This window comes from Gymnoscopelus braueri (genome assembly GCF_963280865.1).
Source record: "Gymnoscopelus braueri genome assembly, chromosome: 13".
Classification (NCBI taxonomy): Eukaryota; Metazoa; Chordata; class Actinopteri; order Myctophiformes; family Myctophidae; genus Gymnoscopelus; species Gymnoscopelus braueri.
Window position 1 is genome coordinate 40,190,365 of NC_137615.1, and position 22,054 is coordinate 40,212,418.

The window sequence follows — 22,054 nt, forward strand, 5'->3', positions numbered from 1 at the left end:
AGACATCATGTTGGAGATCCAACGTTCTAGGGAAACACTATTGAATCCAATAAGAGGATATGATTGCCTGTGCCTGTCTAACTAGGCCACTCCACCACGATATAATTTGGCCTGGCAACACCTCTACTAAACCCATCAAAGCTGGTGAACACATTTTTCTCTGGGGGAAAATGTTGAGAAATAAAGTGAAAACTAATCAAATTGCTGTCTTTATTTTCTTCATACTATCCTTCACTACATACAGACAGATCTACATCTAAATTAATATTGACTGGTCACGCTCACCTTGAGCATTTCTCAATGATGGAAGGCACTGACAGGTTTGTTGGTGATCTAGATCAAAATTAGAATAGGCATCCATTTCACCTCAAAATTACTTGAGTAGCCTACCAAAAGTAGAAAGTACTCATCATGCAGAATGTTCCATTTCTCAAGTTTTCAAATGTATGTATAAAAATATTTTGAAAATAGCAGATTTACAAGCTCACAATGCGTTGCATCAATCTGTGATGTGGTGTTGTTGTGCAGAACGGATAAACACTTTGTAGCCTATGTCAGCCTTGAGGGAAAAAGAGGAGGAAAAAAAAGAGTTTTAAATAGGCATGCAGTTCTTTTTGAAGAGCGACACAGTCGAAGAACAAAGTATAAATAGGCTGTATGCATCACAGCCATATGTTGTTGAGCACTAACCACTTAAACCCCATACGGCATCGGTATTGTGGGGAAAGCTTTTGCTGAAAATAGCAGATCGACAACCATTGTGAGCTTGTGGATCGGCTATTTTCAGCGAAAGCCTTCCCCACAATAACATAAAACAGATCAGACGCTAGTATTGAGCCCTGAGGGACTCCAGTCACCCATATGGGGTTTAAGTGGTTAATGATTTCCCATGGATAGTGTGAGGATTGCCAGGTACTGAAGGGGACTACTCTTCTGAACAGATCAATAGAGACCAGCAGAAAGCAGCCTATACCCCTGCACTCTCCCTCTATGATCCTCAAGTGAGCAGCCATCTCTAAGTGGGAAAGTGTCTTTAATAATCACGTCATGTCCTGGAAGACAGCTGCACCCAGGGCTGAACATCCAATCTGTGGTCGATACTAATTAGGCCTATATGCGTCTCCGGTGTTACGAAAGAGATATTGATTTGTGTGTGTGTGTGTGTGTGTGTGTGTGTGTGTGTGTGTGTGTGTGTGTGTGTGTGTGTGTGTGTGTGTGTGTGTGTGTGTGTGTGTGTGTGTGTGTGTGTGTGTGTCAGTGGTGTAAACTTAAGTAACATTAAGTACATTTACTCAAGTACTGCACTTAAGTACAATTTTGAGGCATTTTTACTTTACTGGAGTATTTCCAATTTTCAATACTTTTACATCTACTCCACTTGCATCTCAGAGACAAATATTATACTTTTACTCCACTACAATTATTTTCAAACTTTAGTTACAAGTTATTTTGAATATTATTACAAAACATACATTATATATTTCGGCCATTTGAAAATAGCTGATCAATGAAAATAGCTCATCATTGTGAGCTTGTAAATCTGTTCTATACATTAGAAAACTTGAAAAGGGACATTCTGCATAATAAGTAGTGTGTGTGTGTGTGTGTGTGTGTGTGTGTGTGTGTGTGTGTGTGTGTGTGTGTGTGTGTGTGTGTGTGTGTGTGTGTGTGTGTGTGTGTGTGTGTGTGTGTGTGTGTGTGTGTGTGTGTGTGTGTGTGTGTGTGTGTGTGTGTGTGTGTGTGTGTGTGTGTGTGTGTGTGTGTGAAAAGTCAAATCCAAAGTGACAGTATTCTCCCTGTTTACTTATTCATTGGCAGTCTGAACTTGTTTGGTTTCACCCAGGTTTCACCCATCATGGTTTCACTATAGCCTTGGATCAAGAGTCAAGACTATCATAGATGTATTACATACATGATAGTCTTGACCCAAGGCTAGTTTCACCACAATGTCCACATCTTTGTACAGACTCAGAGTAACATCAAGTCCTGTAGTGTAATAGCGAAAGTAACAGATCTACAAACTCACAGCGCCTGGCATCACAACACAATAAATGTGAGCTTGTAGATCAGCCAATTTCAAAGTAAACAAATAAATAAATACAATGTATTCTATAATTAGAGAAAGACATGCCCAATTATAGGGGTGTCATTCACCAGGTTGCTTCAGTGATTGTGCATACAGTTTAACCTCTTAAACCCCATATGGTTGAGTGGAGGGCCTCAAGGCTCTATTCTAGTGTCTTTTCTGTTTTCTGTTATTGCGGGGAAGGCTTTAGCAGTCAAATAGATGATCGACAAGCTCACAAGTGGTTTGAGTGGTTAATCTTGGCATTTCACTCACTTCGAGCAATTATTTGAATGTATTCTCATATTCTGTCACAGGGTAGCTATGATCTACCAAGACAGGCAAAACATATTTTCATCTTTTATTCAGTTTATGAAATTAGATCAGAACAAGAGATATTCCTGTGCTTTCATTAAGATTATTTGAAAAATGATAAGGCTATGTGATGATTAAAATTGAGGAGGAGGGTTCATTGAATTGCAAATGTGATTATAATAACAAAGATCTATTCACTATGATCATTTGCTTAATGGGTATTTGTAATTAAATCGCTAATAGATTCATTTAATTTAATCCAAGCCAAGGTTTAGCATCTTCTGAAAGGGCCTAAATGTCCACCCCTTTGCAAGACTACTGAGAGTATCAGTATCAGTATCAGTGTTTAAGAGCATAAGTGCTAAAGAAACACATTTTAAAAGGACACAATATCAAGACAATGAAAAAATAAGCTGAGACAATATGAGAATAAAGTTACAGCGCAGTACAAGAAATTATGAAATGAAATGGAAAACAAACAAAACAAAAAAAAACTCAATAAAATACAGCGGCAAACAGAAGTATTCAGCTTTGTCTCAGTGTTGTGTGTGGGGAGTGTGTGGAATAACCAGTGGTGGAAACTAACTAAGTACATTACTCAAACTTTACTTGAGTACAATTTTGAGGTATTTTTTACTTTACTTGAGTATTTCCAAATGTCAATACTTTACTTCTACTCCACTACATCTCAGAGGCAAATATTGTACTTTTTACTCCACTACAATTATTTGAAAACGTTTTGTAGATTTTTATTATTATTACAAAACATACCACTTCAGCCCTATACATTCACCCATTTGAAAATAGATCTGCTATTTTCAAAAGATTGTATACATTTGAAAACTTGTGAAATGGGACATTCTGCATAATGAGTACTGTCATGGTAGAACGAAGTAAGGAATATCAGGCGTAGACGAGGGCATCTTTAGTGTGTTGCATATTTATTCAGAACCGCACACTTCTACTTTTGGTACTTTAAGTACATTTTGATACCAATACTTTTGTACTTATACTCTAATTTTTGAATTCCGGAACTTTACTTGTAACAGAGTATTTCTACATTGCAGAATTGATACTTTTACAAGTAAAACGTTTTAAGTAAAACAAATGTGAGTACTTTTTCCACCACTGGTGTGTGGAGAGTGTGAATGACCGTGTGATTTGATTTCATGGTTCATGTTTCTTTAACTGAGGTACCTTTAAATGAGCGGGTGTTGATCAACTACATGTCCCATGAGCCAACGCAAAGCGATACTACCATTTTTTTGGTTTGTATTTTCTTTAACCAATCACCTGTGCTCATTTTGGAGCGCGTATTTTCGAAACCGCGTCGTGTCATCCAATCCGCAATGATTATATTCGGAGTTCGTAAACACCGGCCAATCGGCGCTGCCGTTCTTTGTTCCGACCAATCTAAGGCCCGCTACTTGGCCAGGGGTGGTACCCCAATCTGACCAATGAAAACGTAAGTTGACGTTTAAACGCTGCGAGCGGGGCGGTGCTAAGGGGGATTAGGGGCGGGTCTTCACAATAGAGATGTATGCAGTGTTGCCATGTCGGCTTATTATAAGCGACTTTGGCCTTGTTTTTCTGGCAAGTTGCTTGTAAATATTGGTATTTGCGGGTTGCGGTTTTTTGGGGCTTGTTTCTAAAGTGTAGTTGCTTATTTTGGGCTTGTTTCCTAAATGTTCTTTAAACCAGTGGTTCTCAAACATTTTAATGTCAAGGACCCCCAAATTAATATGTATTTGTCTGCGGACCCCCATCTGAAATCATGTTATGCCATAGGCTAACTTGAGTTTAAAATCAAATTAGCAGACCAGTATTGAACTATACTTTCCTGTGCATTTTTTTTGAGCAAACTGCCAATAAAGTATTCAATCAATCAATCAAAACCCCCCATACAAGATTTGTGTTGTTAAAATGCATTTAGGTTTGCATTGTGCTCATGTGGCCTAGGTTGCTTCTTTTGGGCTTGTTTTTCTAGACCTGGTTGCTTGTTTCTCTCGCAAAACCTGGCAACACTTGATCATGCATGCTTGAATTTGAATCTAGGAAGGAAGAGCAGACCCACAACACAGTGAAACTACTAGTCCGTTTACTCTTCTTAAAGCTTAGCTTTCAGCTGATCACAACTAACTTTACTATACATTAGTATAATCTGTGTCATTTAAAGCAGGTTGAGTTTCATCTGCCTTGTTTATTATTACTGGACATTCATTTAATCTATCTGATCATCAGAGGACTGAGAGCTCCCTCCACTTGCAATGAAAGCCGGCGGTAAGTCTTTTTAACTCGTAAATGAAATATAACATCGTGTGTAATTGTGTCATGTGGTTTAAGATGTAGATTTCTTCACATCATGTTATATTAGATCTCATAGATCATTAGATCTCTTAGATCTCATCTCGAATTGAATACACACACAGGACCACAATGGAAACAAGCCATAGTGCTTTCTTGGGTTTAATCCTTTTAGCACACTTTTGTACTAAACTGTACTTTTTGTGCTTTTTTTGTGTGCTTAACTGTTAATAAAATATTCAATCAATCAATTATAAAAGGCAGTTATAAACGTTGATTAGCTCGCTGCTACTTGTTAGCCAGCTTATCGTTAGCTGTGTAGCAGCAACAAGTTCAAGTTGGCAAACTTTAGAGAAATGGTCAACATTTGTTGGGAAACGGTGTTGCTTCATACATAACGTAATAAACAACACATTATTGATCGTGATCATTTCAGACCGACATACAAATGATCAGATACGTAAATAAACAGCCCTAAAAGGTGCCTTTCCGCAGGAGGGAAATTTGGGCGCTCACTTGATCATACCTAACATGCCTTGTTGTTACTACTGCTTTATGCTAGTCATTAATCCGTCGACTGTTTTTAATAAATAATAATAGTCTTTGCCAGTTGTTTAAACATCAAATCGTCATTATCAGAAATGTGATTCTTAAGACCACCTGGAGAGGCACAACGTTAGGCGGTTTGAAACATGGAGCCACAATATTCATAGTGGTTTGTTTTAGCTCACATGATGCAACCCAGTGAAGCTACACAACAGTGAACTATTCTCCACTGTTTGTTTGTAAACTGACTGCAAACAGCCTGTTTTTTTTGTGATGGTGTGATGTGAGAAGTAACACCCTGCCCCACACTGAGATGGGATTTGTTTTTGAATAAAGTTGTATGTAGTGCATCCATTACACACAACTCTGTCTCTTGAAATGGACTGGGCATTTATGATGTATTTTGAGGTTTACAATTCACAATTTAGGCATTTAGCAGACACAGGAAAACATGAGGTAATACATCAAATGCATAGAAATGGTAATCTAGGATCATAGGTAAACCAAGAACCTATCATCAGTCTAAAAGGTATAATATAAAAAAAGATCCATGATCTGTACATTGAAACTATACACACTATAGAATGCATACAAATAACCTAGCATCTGTCTTCTCTGTGTGCACATTTTGCTAAACTTTTGACACGATTACATTTTTCAGTACTCCATTGCCACTGTTCCAAATGCTACTCTGTTCCGGTGCGGAAGAGGGTCCGTAAAAGAACTCCAGCCCTGACCCTGTTGTCACTGCCTGAGGAGGTTCTGCTGTGCGTGCTGAGATGCCTCTCTGCTGAGGACCTGCTGGCTGTCAGAGCAGTGAGTAAACACAATGCACACTTTCACGCCACAGTTCCACATTTAGCGTATAGATTCAACATCATCTGGGATTGCTTGGTCTCATCGTCTGTGTCCACCTAATTTGGTTGTTTTTTTAAGCTGACTCTCTGTTGACTCAACCAAAAATAGCTGATCTACAAGCTCACAACGTGATGCGCTGAGAGCTTGTAGATCGGTGGTTTTGCTATAAAATGTGGCTAAATTGTATTGACATCTGTTGCAGGTCCATTCTCAGCTGCGGGACATAGTCGACAGCAATTCCAGTGTATGGGCCAGGGTCAGTTTCAGGGATACCTGGCCAGCCCCCAAAACAGTCTGGCTATTTGAAAGGTACAATCCCTCACTTCAAATCTATTCCATTTCCGACACAATCCTTTCCCCCCTGCCCCATGTGTTTTTAACTGTAGTTTCTCTTTTCTTTCAGAGCTGCAGAGAAGGGGAACTTTGAAGCGGCTGTGAAACTAGGGATTGCCTATTTGTACAATGAAGGCCGTAAGTTACTGTCCATACCTCTCTGATTCATGTGTTTCAAATGATTACACCTCTTTATGTGTTTCGTTCAGCGTGCAATCCACTTTCATATATCATGTGCCCTGGGCGCCTATCTCTCTGTCTTAGTGGTTGTTGGGTAGGCTGGTAAACCATTCCGGTCATGTGAATAGGCTCTATGCACAGCAGCCATATTGGGAATGAATTGGGCCCCTTCCTTACTTCCTTCGCAGGTGTTACCAATGATAGTAATTAAGGCTCTGTTCCATTTAGTGTGGCATAGTGGTTGTCTTATTTTCAAGGACCCCCATAACTCTGAGAGTGTACAAATGGAACCAAATGGACCGTAAGGGTCCATTTGGTTCCATTTGTACACTCTCAGAGTTAGACACCCACCATAAGGGGTCATTTGGGAACCAAAATGGAGTGTTTCTAGTGAGCCAACATGCACGATATCAGCACCCTGACCAGAATGGAACAGAGCCCTTCATTAGTATCATTGGTAACACCTGTGAAGGAAGTAAGAAGAGGCCCAATTTCTTTCCAATATCACTGCTGTGCATAGAGCCTATTCACATTACTATGTGTCTTCTGCAGACCGGGCTGCCTCCAAGCGCTGGGTGGGCGTTTTGCAGAAACCAAAAAGTGGAAGAGCCAATCTGCATCTGTCAATCACAGGGGCCCTGAACACAGACCCTGATGGGCACATTGTTGTATGTTTTCTGATTCTGTAAATAAAGTTCTCTCTCTATCTCTCTCTCTGTCTTAGCGTTGTTGACTGACGAGGGGCGGGCGGACGTGTGTGGTCGGAAGGCCTCCCGCTTCTTCAGCCTGGCAGAGAGCCTGCGCCCCCCTACGGCAGACCCCTTTGTCTGGGTTTTCATTCGTCCTCCTTGGTCCCCAACTGGAAGCTGCTGCAAAGCAGTGGTGTTTGACCGTCTCAAGGCTGAGTGCGACACTAACGCGGTAATTGACACACACACGTCACCATTTTGTTCATCTCATGCATGCATCTCATGCTCAAGCAAGTGGTTTGTAACAAACATAACGCTTCAACGCTTGTATCTACTGGGTATTGATGACAGATAGATGGATAAATATATGGATAGATAGATAGATGGATAAATATATGAATAGATGGATAAATATACGGATAGATAGGTAGATGGATAGATGCTGGTGTTGTATCAGCAACAGCAGTAACATTAAATACAGTAGGCGCAGTTAAGATTATATATAAATATATATATTATAAGATAAAAACAAAATGGAATGAAAAGGGTGTCACGAATCGATGCATCATAAAAATAGAACAAAAAGGGCATCTTCATGCGTCATTGTCTCTGTGTGCATTCATTGCAACTAATGACTGATACTTTTGGACAATGATGTGGACTGGGGATGAGTCAATAGGTTCATAATGAGTCTCTGGCTCTACGGTTCCTTGCTGTGAAGACAAATCTCAGTCCTGAATACATGTTTCCTTGTCATTACTCGACTTGGGGATCTGGCCCGGAAGCGCTGGCTTTCACAGGGAGAGACCTTTTTGTCCTCGTTATAACTTTTTCTCTGGGCTTCTCATGTTGCTCAATGCAAGAAATGAAAACAATTCAATTTCAAAGAAGGTTTCTCTGTATGTTTAGAACAGCAGCAATCATTTGTTATAAATGAAAACAAAAACAAGTACGCATGAATGTTATTGGTATGATAGTAAGGGATGCCTTCTCTAGATTAAGAAACGGATGGTCTAATTATCACTGTCACTTAAACCGCAGCCATGTTCATTTAATGATGTTTATTTCATTGTCTCTGCAGGAGAGAAAAGGACCTTTGCTGCATTGTTTGGCCAGGGTCCTGCAGCTCTTTGATGTGAGTGTGAAACACAGACCATTGCTTCCTGTGGTTGAACGTGAAACGCGTTCAGCGTGCTTCTGATCGGCATGGGGTTGTGTGCCGCTGTTACAGATGGTTATTGTCTGGTCATCATAAGCAGAACCGATGGGAAAATTGCTGTTTTCTGCCTAGTTCGTATAGCGCGGCAATTGCCTTGCACTCCCTGTGGAGTCTGTGTACCTACTGCCTATAGTCTCAGTGTTCATTCTGCTGTTGTTTCAACCACATTAAACCCGGCGTCCCTATACTGGGCACATGTTTCAACAATAGAAATAACAGAAATACTAGCTCACAACATGTCACAATGCAACATGTTGTGAGCTTATAGATCTGCTAATTTAGCTATTTGTCATAGGATGAAGTATATAAGGCTTAAGAAGTGGTTACGGAATTTACTATTCATTTCACCCCCAACCCAGATAGTTATTTTTAAGGACCATTACACATGCGCACAGAACCTTTTTATTTGTTCCTGATGCAGGCAACTGTGATTATTCCGGTATATCAAAGGGATGTCCCCTGGAGTATTCTGTTTTTGTTTGCCATGGTAGATGTCTAAGGAAGATGAAAATATATCTGCTTTTAAGTCGACTGTGTCTGTAACCTTGTTTATATGATTCTAGGAGGAGGAGAAGCGCTCAGAAGCCTTGCCCATGCTGGAGGAGTCATCACAGGCTGGCTGTCTACAGAGCTCCTACATGTTATGGGAGCTCAGCCATAAAGCTGCTGTGAGTCTTAAAACATCTCCATGATCTGTTCCAGTCTTTAACCCATTAAAACCGAGAACGCACGTAAACCATTATTTTATACTTTGGCTATTCAAAAATAGCTGATGTACAATCTCATAGCGCGGCACCGAGTGTCACGCTACAAGTTTTTTTTTTATCGTGGGCAAATCTTTGAATATATATTTTTTTTAAAGGGAACATTCTTAACTAAATCCTAACAGTTAAAAAACAAAAACGTATGTTGCTATATATATCAGTGGTTCTCAAACTTTTTCATGTCAAGGACCCCCAAAATGATATGTATTTAGCCACGGACCCCCCCATCTAAAAATATTTTTGTTCCAGAGACCCCCAGAAGCAAAGATTTTAATTAACAGTGTATATACATTAAAAGATTTGCACCCATTTTCACGATTTCTTCCCCTCTAAAATTACAGATCTACAAGTTCATATCGCGGCACTCGTTGCCTCGCTATGAGCTTGTAGATCAGCTATTTTTGAATAGTGGAAGAAATCTAAAATGACACAGTATGTGCGTTCCCGAATTGAATGGGTTAACTAACAAGTGAAAACGTTACACGTTCTTGATCTATATTTCTCCATGCTGAAATGCAGCGTCAAAACGTACTATTTGGACCGTGTATACAGACTGTTTTGAAGTGTCAGGCCTATAGTTTGAGGGGGGTAAAATGCCCTGAGGAAATATCCTGTCAGTGCTGATATGCCCTGGTCTTATTTGACAGTGCAAAAATGCTTACCCAATACTCATGTCTCTTGTATTTCAGATGGCAGACCCAGGCAGGTACCTCCAGTGTGTTCGAACCCTCAGGGACTATGCTGCCAAAGGTTGCTGGGAGGCACAGGTGCGTGTTTCTTTTTTTTAAATACACAACCAAGCTTTTATTTAAGTACTGCATTTGTAATTTTTTTCGAATCTTGGCAATAAATTCTGTCAAGGCCGGTCATTAACGGCAATGGGCCTCATTCACCAACCATTCTTTAGAAGAAATGTCTTCTTAGGATCCACTTAGGCAGTTTTCACGAACATTCTGACATTCAGGTGTGATTTGTTCTTAGGTAAGAACAGAATCTACGCACGCTAAAGATCACTCTTAGGTACATTTTAGTGCTGAAATGTTTCACTTTGCTCATGTCCCCCCCCTGTTTTCTTCTGTTCTTCTATAATATAGGATTTAAATTACAATAATATCTTTAGAGCAGTGGTTCTGAAGGGAGTTCCAGGGGGTTCACAAAAGGAAAAGCAAAACAAGGAACACTTTAACCCTATTTTATACTTTGTTTGGGATAGCTGCTCTACACCAGATCAGCTATCCCAACGCATCCAACTTGCCGCAGCCCGTTTTGAGCTTGTAGAGCAGCTATTTTCAAACATGTTGATATAGAGAAATTGTGAAACATGCACAAATCTTCTCTTATGCGAGTCCCTGGCAGAACATATTTTCAGATGGAGGTCTGCAGCCATTTGCATGTCAATTTGGGGGTCCTTGACAACTGCTTTAGAGTTTTCAACGGGCCTGAAAATGACTATCCAACCCGAACAGACCCGGTTGAGTTGAAGCCCAAGCCCCATAACACCCCAGCCCCCCTCATCCCCCCTTACAGCCGCCACAACCCCATTTGCTGTTCACTTCAGAAGTACCTCCACAGAACTATTGATGTGTTTTCTTTAATGTGTGGAGATGTTAGGCATCCTTGACTTCATTCATTTATTTCTGTGTGTGATTTCCTGTGCAAAAATCAGGTGTGACTGCAGGCAGGGCCATGCAGTCATGCCTTTGAATGGGAATTGGTGGGGCGGCTCCCTAAGGTTATTCGGATGCTAATTAGGATAGGTGCGGCGTCTATGATAATTAGGATTAACTGGCACACCCATTTAGGAAGAAAACGTACAAAGGTATTGGTGAATGAGGCCCATTGACAGTAGTTCTTTCATCTGACTCTGTGGTGCAGTCAGTGTGTCATCACACCCGGCCTCCAAAAGTCTTGATATAAAATATTTTGCGTGTTGTCATGCACCAAAAATAGCCAATCTACAAGCACGCAGTGCACTGCTGCGTCACGCTGTGAGCTTGTAAATTGGCCATTTTGGCTGTGCGTAACCAATTTGCCTGATTTATTTTCCCATTCCGTATATTTTCTCTTCTCTACAGGTATCCTTGGCCAAGGTGTGCAGCAGCGGGAACCCCTTGGGCTTGGAGGCGCGGGCTTGCGCAGATCTGGTTGCCCAGCTCTTCAGTTCGCCTGGCCCCGCACCGGGCCACTGCACAGAGGAGGTCCTCAGACGTGGCATCAAGGACACCATGAGGTAAATCCACACGTCGCTACTGACATCATGACTTCAAGTCTGTTTGGTTATCATGCGCATTGTTCCAGCCAGGAGTCAGTGTAGTGAGTGACTCATTGTGCTTTTTCCTCATTAGATTTGAGTCCCCCGCTAATGGCATTAGTAGAGCTTGATGAATCACAGCATCCACTTATGGCATTGGTTTGCTGTTTTTCAACTCGGACCTTCCTTTTTAAAATGGTCCCATCAATTGCGCATAGCACAGCCTCGCCAAAATTACTATTATTGGGCTGGCAGCAATAATTTAGGCCTTCAAAACGGGTGCCTTGTAGCACAGTCACACATGTATGTGTACATATATGTTGTGTATTCAGAACAACGGTAATATCCAATACGATTTGGAAGTACTATTTTCCTATCACCACAGTACAAGAAAAAAAAGACCCTGTTTGGATGCCACAGCCACACATCCTTTCTTCATCTCTGCTATGCATCACTGTCTCCCCCTCGGCTGCACAATGTTCACCACCCTCGCACCTTCTCTGCCTGTCCTTCCATCGTAGGTACATCTTGGTGGACTGGCTGGTTGAAGTGACCACCATGAAGGACTTCTCCAGCCTGACGCTACATGTGACGGTGGGTTGTGTCGACCGCTATCTGGGTCTGTGCTCCGTCCCCAAGGCCCGCCTTCAGCTGCTGGGCATCGCCTGCATGGTCGTTTGCACACGGTGAGAGACACACACACACACACACACATTGCATAATGTTTTGTATTTTTGTAATCTACATCCTCTGGTACATTGTGGTCCTGATACAGATAAGCTCCAATAAGCTAAATTCAAGCAGTTTTTATTTAGTCCAGGATTAAGTGGTCAAGTGGCTTTACGTCCTTTTGCCCATTTCGGTCTATAATCTGTGTTCTGCGTTGAATCCTAATCATGGAAATTTACCGGCCAAGAGTTTTCAGTTTTCTTGCCAACTTAATCTCTTAAGCCCCATTTCAAAAACGAGTAGCGTTGCAACTCGCAACCCATTGTGAGGTTGTAGATTTGCTTTGTTCACAATTTGTTTTCTTTTCTGTCTCTTTTTGTTTGCATAAAAAGCTTAAAAGGGTAAAGAAATTGCAGCACGGTCAAGGAAAGGAAATCGTGCGGGTCGAGGATGGCAAGTGGGAGACTGGACTTTGTTCCCTGTACTGACTTTAGATAGTGACCTTTTCCCCCTTCTTTTTCCTGTAGCTACATGAGCAAAGAGATCCTGACCATCCGCGAGGCCGTCTGGCTCACGGACAACACCTACAAATATGAAGACCTGGTCCGCATGATGGGGGAGGTCGTCTCTGTGCTTGAGGGGAGGATCAGGGTGAGGATGCCAACGATACCCAACCAGTGGTTCTCAACCAGTGGTCCTTGGGGGGGGGCAAAAAAAGGGCAATGCTCGTGGACTGTACAGTGCATGGAGGAGGTCTTCATGAAATCACTGCCTTCTCCTGTTCAATGACTTCTTTGGTGGCCAGGGGGTCCCCAACTAAATTAGTTAACGTAGCGTCACAATAATTTTTAACTCATTTTTAACTAAAATCTTCTCTTCTGGGGGTCCCTGGCACAAAACATTTTCAGATGAGGGTCCGTGGCCAAATGTATATCAATTTAGGGGTCCTTGGCATGAAATAGGTTGAAAACCACTGAAATAGACGATCTACAAGTCGAGCTCGCAAGTCGCAACGCGTCGCGTTGTGAGCTTGTAGATCTGCTATTTTTGAAAATGTATGAATATTTTCCCGACATGATCGTGAGGCGCTAACAAAAAAAAAAAAGATGGGTCCTTTATGTAATAATTGTGACAGGCCCTATAATAACCTGTGTGGTTCCCTCGCAGGCCCCCACGCTGCTGGACTACGGAGAGGTGCTGCTGTCGCTGACGCCTCTGGAGAGGCGGACCACCCACCTGTTCAGCTACATCTGTGAGCTGTCTCTCCTCTACTCGGCTCTCACCGTGCTGCCGGCCGCAAAGCTGGCCTGCGCCGCTCTGCTGCTCACGCGGGCTCTACACCACTACGGTGAGTGTGGGGACAGTGTCCGCGCGTTACATGCATATACTGTGAATCAGTGGTGGGAAAAGTACAAAATTGTATTCAATACTGCAATGTAGAAACAAGCTCACAATGCTTGTAGATCGGCTGAAAATAGCCGAAGTTTAAATGGGGCTGAAGTGGTTCATGTATGTTTTGTAATTATAATTCAAATCTACAAAGTAACTAGTAACTAAAGTTTACAAATAATTGTAGTAGTAGAGTAAAAAGTACAATATTTGCTTCTGAGATCAAGTGGAGTAGAAGTAAATGTATTGAAAATGACTCAAGTAAAGTAAAAGTACCCCTTTTTTTTATAGATTTAAATTTGTATTTTATATATATATCAGCAAATCAATGCAATTTTTTTTATTGATTAATTGATTTAACCACTTAAGCCCTGTTTTATACTTTGTTGTACACCGGTGTCACTTGAAAATTGCTGATCCTACAAGCTCACAATGTGGTCCGATGCGACATGCTGTGAGATTGTAGATTTTTTTTAACATAAAATAATGGATTATTTTATGTAAATCGGTTATTCGATTACTTTGATTTAGTCCTCTAGCCGCTATGTGTGAATTGTGGAGACTTGCAGGCTGTGCCAGTGTTTTGTGTACCTTCCTTGGTTTCATACGCTGACTCTTGGCCTTTTTCGTCCCTCTTCCTCCACCCCTCTCTGCAGCTCCCATATGGCCTGTCCAGGTGGCTGACTACACGGGTTTCTCCAAGAAAGACCTCATCCCTTTCACTGTGCTGCTCTACGTCAAGTGGTGAGCGTTTACACTGAAACCGCCAGGCATTCTTCCCTGGATTGGTCCCCCAGTCACGCCTTGTCTTTACCCTCCTTCTGTCTCATTCATCACAGTCTGTTGCACATCATTCAGACCTCCATCACAGTCATGTACACCTGCCCAGTGGTGGAAAAAAGTACTCGACTGTTATACTTAAGTAAAAGTATCAATACTGCAATGTAGAAGTACTCTGTTACAAGTAGAAGTCTGCGACGCGTTGTGAGCTTGAAGATCAGCTATTTTCAAATAGCCTAGATAAAATAGTACTAAAGTGGTTAATGTATGTTTTATAATGTAATAATTTATATCTGCAAAGTAACAAAAGTTTTCAAATAATTGTAGTGGAGTAAAAGTACAATATTTTCCTCTGAGATGTAGTGGAGTACAAGTATAGACAATTGGAAATACAATGGTAAAAGTACCTCAAACTTGTACTTAAGTACAGTACTTGGTATGGTAAATGTACTTAGTTACTTTACACCACTGCACCTGCCCCGGCCTCGTTTGTAAAAAGTCAACTGTTCAGACGAGAGTGATACCATCGCCCATTCTGTGTTCGGCTCGTTTCCTTGGTTACGAGAGCACCCCTGGCTCTGACTGAGGTGTAGGAGTTGTAACTTTAGCATGAAAATGCACACCTCATGCGTTCGCGCCAAAGCCACGCTTGTGTCTTGCATTTAGACTTTATATATGAGGCAGCAGGCTCTATTGTATTTTGAAGGTTCTACCGTCTGCTGCAAATTCAAGAATGAATGCTTAGAATTGCTTATGTGGTCCAAACTGAAGTCATTATAATGAAATGCTTCTGAAGGGGAAAACTTTCAGTTCTGAGTTGGCTGTAATTCAATGTCTAAGTGCGGCTGAAGTTAATTATGTTGGTTAAGTAAGGTAGTTGCTATGGCTCTCTGTGATGTATTACACTTTACATCCTCTGTCTCCGCTGTCGTGATGCATACTTCTGAGGTGGGTTATTTATAACGCCAGGAAATGAACCTTTCACACTCACAGCTTGGAAGGAAAAATGCTAATGTAGTCGTTTTGTTAAAGGCCCCGAAAATGAGTGTTGAAAAAAACTTTGATAAAAAATAAAACAAATCGGTTGCACAGGAAATGAATCAACTAACCATATTAATCCTGGCATCTCTATTTTGGGTGAAATACTAATAATAATCTTCTTTTTATACAAAGAAAATAGCAGATCTACAAGCCCACAATGCATTCACTATGCAACGGCTATAAGCAATTGTGATGATTTTTTTTATTCCACGGCAGCACGTTGTTGGTTTGTAATAAGACGTTTTGGCACAGACATGCATATAAAAATGAAGTGCTTACACTGCAGCCAATTAGTAACAGATATGCATTCAGTCAGTGTAATGATTGCATAAGACCAGCCTGCTCAGAAATGGGTGTTCATTAAGTTCTGCTTTGGTGTCACAGAAAATGCTCGCCATTAATGTCACATTCGACATGTACCACCGTGAAGTGTTGACGCATTCTGTCCCATCTGATGCCTGAGAAAATCTACAGTACTGTTGTTGACAAAAGTAATGAGTAATTTATTGCACCAGCATGTTCAGATGGGGACATTAGTGCTTTCGGTGTTCCTTTTTTTTTTTAAGGGTTAGGGTACCCAGTCACAAACAGTGCACCATGGCATAGGCAGTACACACAGTTATACTTTGATATTATACTTTCACACTGCAAACATTAATAATACCAGGGCCCACAGTTTTTATTTTTTTAGGCATCGACTTGATTAGAGATCTGGTTTTGTATGCAGTCTGGTCATCGCAAGAAAGGCGATGGTCATCAGATATGGTGACAAGCAGACGGCGTGGGGGCTTGTAGCATGACAGTGAGCAGAGTTTGGACCGTGCATGTGTGTGGGTGGGAGTGTGTGTGTGTGTGTGTGTGTGGTGTGTGTGTGGTGTGTGTGCAGGCGGATGAGTCATACAAACGTACCGCAGAGTGAGTCACTCGCAAGGGGGGGGGGGGGGGTGGCAGGGGCTATTTCCCAAATGGACACTGTAACAAGGTTGGTCCATAGAGTTTATGGCAATATATAAATGAAAATCTGATTGGTGCTGCTCCAAGATTGTAAATGTACCCCTCTCTCCTCTCTTTTAGTTTTAGTCAAGATGTGCCCAAAGACTACAGACACGTGTCTCTTACTGGAGTCAAGCAGCGCTTTGAGGACGAAGCCTACCAGCATATCGGCAAAGAACAGGTACACACACTTTTTTTTAGAATTTAGAGCTGTATTATATTTTTGGGGAACGTCCACCTTGATGCTTGTCTTTAAAAAAAAAACACTACAAATACAAAGCATTCGTACGTCATGGCTCAGTGTAGCCATCTTCACCATGTGTGGTATCTTCTCTTAGATTTGTATTCTTAATCTTTAACTCGTTTTGCAATGGCCTCCAATCAGGTGATGGACTTCAAAGAGCTGTGCCAGATCCTGGAGGTGCCCGAGGTGGAGCCCCAGATAAGCATTCAGATGGATCCCAACTCCCCCAGCGGCCAACCAGCAGACATCCACACGTTCCTCTCATCCCCATCCAGCAACAGCAAGAGGTTAGCCACACCCCCTCGTCAAGCACGCCTCCTTCCAGCGTAACGCCCGGCCATTTCCTGCCTTGCTGTCGTAGAGGCAGAGCGTCTCCTCTTCTCACTTTAATGGTGTATCTCCGTCTAGGCCTGTCACAATTATTACATAATCGTCTAATCACAATTATTTGAGATAATCACAATTATTTTTGCATAATCGTCATAATCGTCTACATGTTGAAACATTTTCACACATTTTCAAATACAAAAAATAGCAGATCTATAAGTTTACAACGCGTCACTTCATGACACGTAAGCTTGTAGATCAGCTATTTCAGCTTATTTTTTTTACACGAATAGAATGTAAATACATATTAAATATCTTAATAACATTTGTACATTTAAGTTATTTGTCATATCTGCCCTGTGATTTTTGATTTCGAAACCTAAAAGCCAAACAGACTTTTTTATTTTATTCACGTGTTCCAATGTTCGCCAAAAACACAATTAAATCGTTAATTGCAATTATTTTAGTGACAATTAATCGTCAACTTAAATTTGTAATCGTGACAGCCCTCTCTCCGTCTGCTGTGTGACAAGCGGCTGCGGCAATATTGTTGTTTTGTTTCAGAAAGTGTTTTTTGGTTTGTTTGCGCTGTAATGGAAATCGACCCAGCTGACTCACTCCTTCCTGACGCCTCTTTTTTTAAATTGTTCTCTACAGAAGGCGTGATGACAACATGCAGGCCCACAGAGGAAGTTTTGTGGCCACGCCCACCGCTGAGCTGTCCCCCCAGGAGGAGACGCTGCTCGGCGACATGCTGGACTGGAGCTTGGACACTTCCTGTTCCGGCTACGAGGGAGACCTAGAGGGAGACCTAGAGGGCGACCTAGAGGGAGACCTAGAGGGCGACCTAGAGGAGAGCGAGGAAGGGGAGAGAGAGGCAGAGGGTGAGTGCCTGTGGGGAAATTGCCTTTGGTGTTGATGCAACAGTAATAATTGTATATTTATTTGTGTAGGTCCGTTTCATGCATTCTCGAATGGAGTGAATTGTGAAAAGATCTTAAGAAGCAGCCCAAGATCATTAATGTAACAAAGAGAGAGTTCAACAAAGGCATAGATAGACGATGTAGTAAGTCACAAAAGGCAAGAATTAATTGATAATTGAGTAGGAGAAGCTGCTTTACAGCAGTTTACACTCTCAATACAGCAACAATACCAATATTACGTCTAAATGTAGTCACTGGCTGACTTCCAAGGCCATAAAGTACTGTTTTAAAGGGGAAGCGAGCAATGACCACAGGGCAATAAGGCATGAGTCAGTGCAACATGATGATACTAGGCATGACTCGGCAGTTATGATGCTCCGCAAGCATCATACTGTAGCATCCATTAGCTCCAATCAAGGCCTACTTAACGCTCACTGTTGAACAACATTCAACCTTTTCTTTAATGCTCTCTATTCTTCTCTTCCGAAAGCCTCAATCAAGAGCATCACACTGCACCAGGCGGCGGGCGCAGAGGACTGGCTAGAGCACTGCCGAGCTCTGTCCAGCGACGAAGACAGCACCTGTGAAGACGTCGCCGAGGACCAGGGCAGCGCTCGGAGCCGACCCAAGGAACCCCTGTCCCGCTTCTCCGCCGATCTCCACAGCTCTGGTTACTCCTCTGTCCAGAGTGCCAGCCCCCCGACTTGCACCACCACCACCGCCACCTCCTCCTCTTCCCTCCTCGTGCCGTGCACACTGGCGACCATTCCTGCCGCCTCGGGCACGGCCTCCGCAAACGCCCGGCCGGGTTTCCGCCTCTTGGTGCCCATGCAGAGGCCCAGAGGCTCTTCCTGCAAACAGGTGAAGAGGAAGAACGCGGCAGCCCACAGTGGAGGAGAGCTGGAGAGAGGGGAGGAAGAGGACGGGGAATATTCTGCCAATATAGGGTTCTTGAGCCTGTGAGCACCGTTTGACCGGCGTGAAATTGCTATCCAAGTAGCCATCTATCCCCCCTCCTTTCCACTCGTCTCCAGCACTTTTTCCTCTTATTCCCATGTTCTCAATGCTGGTCCTCGCTCTGCACTGGTTCTTCTACTGCCAAGAAGATCAAAAGATACTCAAAGCTTTAAGAAAGAAACGACAAAACTATAAAGGGAATGGTCATGACACAGAATGTTGCCTTTCTTTTACATGTCTCATTTCACTCAAGAGTTTACAGGCACACGGCACAGTAAGATACCTCTCACAAACCTGGACAGTACATCCATGGACTCTCAGTGCGTTTAACTCTCCTCAGGATATCCCTGTTACAACGGCCACAGACGTAAAAGAGAGAACTGCTTTAGACGTACAAAGGTTTCCCCACAGTATAGCAACAATATGAAACCAAAACTGTAAAGACATAGTATAATAATATAGGTCTACGTATAATATGGATGTATTATACGCAATTACAAAGACTTTTAATATGCATGTACTATATGCAATTAAAACCTCTTGGAGGGGAGGGCAACAATTTGGGGTTCCAGAAGGACAGATCATGTTGGCCAATGTGTCATCTGAGGCATAGCGACGGCCACTTCCTATTGGCTGTGGCCGTGCCAATGGAGTCATTCACCTTGCTAGCAAACCTCAGAGAGTTCAGTCTCCCCAAAGTTGTCACTCTTTGTTGGCAAACATCAGCGTTTTGCCGTTTCCTCCCAAACATCCCTGCAGAAGTAAGTAAGTTTGGAATTCCTGTATGGAATGAAACTCCTTGTTTGCCAGGGCAGTGATGACAATACCTAGGTTGGTGAGGGAGCCGTTAATGGCCGTCATTTCTTTGAACCGATCACCTTGAGCCTGGCTCTTCTGAACGCGCTCGCTACCGGCCAGGTCCACCAGGCAAAGGGTAGAGTTGCACTTTAGGTCCCTGCCTGTGTTCTCTCCCACGATATCAAGCTGGAACACTGAATGGGAGCGGGAGGAGCGGTCATTGAAGCTGGTCTGATATGTATTTATTATATATATTATAAATATTATATTAAATATATAATATTTAATATATAAATATTATATACTAAATATATTATATGTTTAATATATATATATTAATGTATTTTTAATACGAAAATATATTACATTTATATTTCATATAAATATAATATATATTTATTATATATAATAAATATATATATTATAGTATTTTTGCTGCGTTCTCCATGTTGTTTAGTTTGCTCTCCTAGTGTCTCAAGACTGCTAAACCGAACAGAATAGCAGATTGGTTGGTTTTCTCTGTGTTTGTTGACTTGATTGACTTCTCCTCTCCGGCTGGAACAAAGTAACAAACAAACGCCTGATTATCATCACACGGACCTCTGCAAAAACCCTATCTCATTGGATGGCTGCGAGGTCTCAAACTATTTTTGTGTGTTTATTTTTTTATTTTAAATTAAGCGTTGTTGTGAAGATGTCTTGAAAACCTTCAACCATAGCTGGCCTGCTGTTGTGATTGTATTGTTTTATCGTAGATTCTAATAATGCACTGTTCTTCGTACAAGAATGTAAAAGAAGAAATCAAGAAGAGGCTGTAAACTGCTTGATGTAAATATCAATTTGAAGCCGTGACATTGACTGTATTTAATTATTCTAAGAGTTTGTCATACGTGCATATGCCAAAGGTACTGTGGTGTTGTCAGATGAATCTACCTGTATAGATGGTGCTGTGAAATTGTTATTTAGGAGCCTGTTAAATGCATTTCTTTGCCCAGACGTTTGTGCACATGCGTCCACTGTCCCGTTGACAAACAGTTTGATCCTTATTACTGCAGAGAAGACATGGGATGGGGGGTTTGATTGAAAGGATTATGCATTACCTGTTGGGGTCTTGACACTTCAGATATTAAGTAATGTGGCTTATAATGGATATGCAGTACAGCTGATAAACTTGAGAAACCACTAAGGATGCAGGTTGTCATCAAAACATGTTAACAGTCAGCTGTCAAAAGCAAGTACATACCAGATTAAACCTGAACATCAGAATCAACTTTATTGTCACATAACAGGTTTACAGGTGTAAGAAAAGAGTTAAATGCTTTTTTTCCCCCGGTACTGATGAGTTGTACTATATACTATAGCGTATAATATATATACTCAGGTACTGGTGAAATTGTACTATTCTGTCCAGTGGTTCTCATCTCTCCCATCTAGATTTGTCACTTTCATCATCACTGGAACAGAGCGGTCCTACTGCAGCAAAGTGTTGTTTTCTATGCTTGAACAATCAATGCTAATTTTAGTATTATGTGGATCTGCTCTGCCTCCTCTAGGAGAAATGGAAGACTGAACACTAAAGGCAGAATTATTTTACTTGATGGGGTTTTGAAAGTGCTGTATGCCTTACGGGTGTTCTTGATGAACTGTAAATAGTAATACCTTTTAAACTGTTCCTAAAGGCTGATTATCTACTGTGCCACATACACGCATGTATTCAGTGGTGGAAAAATTATTCTGATTTTTGTACTTGATTAAAAGTAAAACGGTATAATCGAATTGTAAAGCAAACGGCAGTACTTGAGTGAATATACTTAGTTACTTTCCACCACTGTATATACGTATGTATAAAGTATATTATGTACATTATGTGTGTGTGTATATGTGTATATATATTTACACCTGTGTACATAACTTGTGTGAAATTTGTGGAAGAAATGACTTGCCTCTTTACTTGAAATTGTCTTTGCTTCATTCCAAAAGAGAGCAAGTGAATTTATTCTCTTATGAAACTTAAGTTTAAAGTGAAGTTTTTCTATATAGTACCTGTTCAAGTGGCCTGTGATGTGAATATTGTTTTTTTTTAAATGTTTTTAATAAAACAATCCTATGGGCTTGGAAATGAATGTGTCTTACTGTTAAATACAAAACCATGGCCGACTTAGAATATATATGTTTAATACACGAGAACGCATTTCACTTGGTACTGTTTGTTCCTCAAAACCTAACTAAGTACATTTATTTAATTACTGTACTTATGTACAATTTTGAGGAATTGAATTTTACTTGATTGTTTCCAATTTCCAATACTTTTATTTCTACTCCCCTACATCTCGGATCAAATATTGTACTTTTACTCCACTACATTTATTTGAAAACTTTAGTTACTTTGTAGATTTTGATTATCACAAA

General features: G+C 41.3%; 1 protein-coding gene across 1 annotated transcript; it reads left to right on the forward strand.

The window, feature by feature from the left end:
* The first annotated feature begins 4,469 nt into the window (after nt 1-4,469).
* ccnf (cyclin F) lies at nt 4,470-19,871 on the forward strand. Its single transcript, XM_080447382.1, has 17 exons — nt 4,470-4,660; nt 5,892-6,046; nt 6,291-6,397; nt 6,492-6,559; nt 7,326-7,522; nt 8,372-8,425; nt 9,073-9,177; nt 9,963-10,040; nt 11,349-11,503; nt 12,046-12,210; nt 12,721-12,844; nt 13,361-13,541; nt 14,239-14,326; nt 16,478-16,577; nt 16,782-16,927; nt 17,625-17,851; nt 18,381-19,871. The coding sequence occupies exons 1-17, from the start codon at nt 4,648-4,650 to the stop codon at nt 18,851-18,853; spliced, it is 2,436 nt and encodes an 811-aa protein (XP_080303508.1). The 5' UTR covers nt 4,470-4,647; the 3' UTR covers nt 18,854-19,871.
* Nucleotides 19,872-22,054: the final 2,183 nt, after the last annotated feature.

What these genes read in the sequence shown, in the direction of transcription:
- ccnf (XM_080447382.1), top strand. An exon ending in ACCTGCTGGCTGTCAGAGCA is followed by an intron (nt 6,047 to 6,290) that starts GTGAGTAAACAC and finishes CATCTGTTGCAG; the next exon opens with GTCCATTCTCAGCTGCGGGA. An exon ending in GCGGGCTCTACACCACTACG is followed by an intron (nt 13,542 to 14,238) that starts GTGAGTGTGGGG and finishes CCCTCTCTGCAG; the next exon opens with CTCCCATATGGCCTGTCCAG.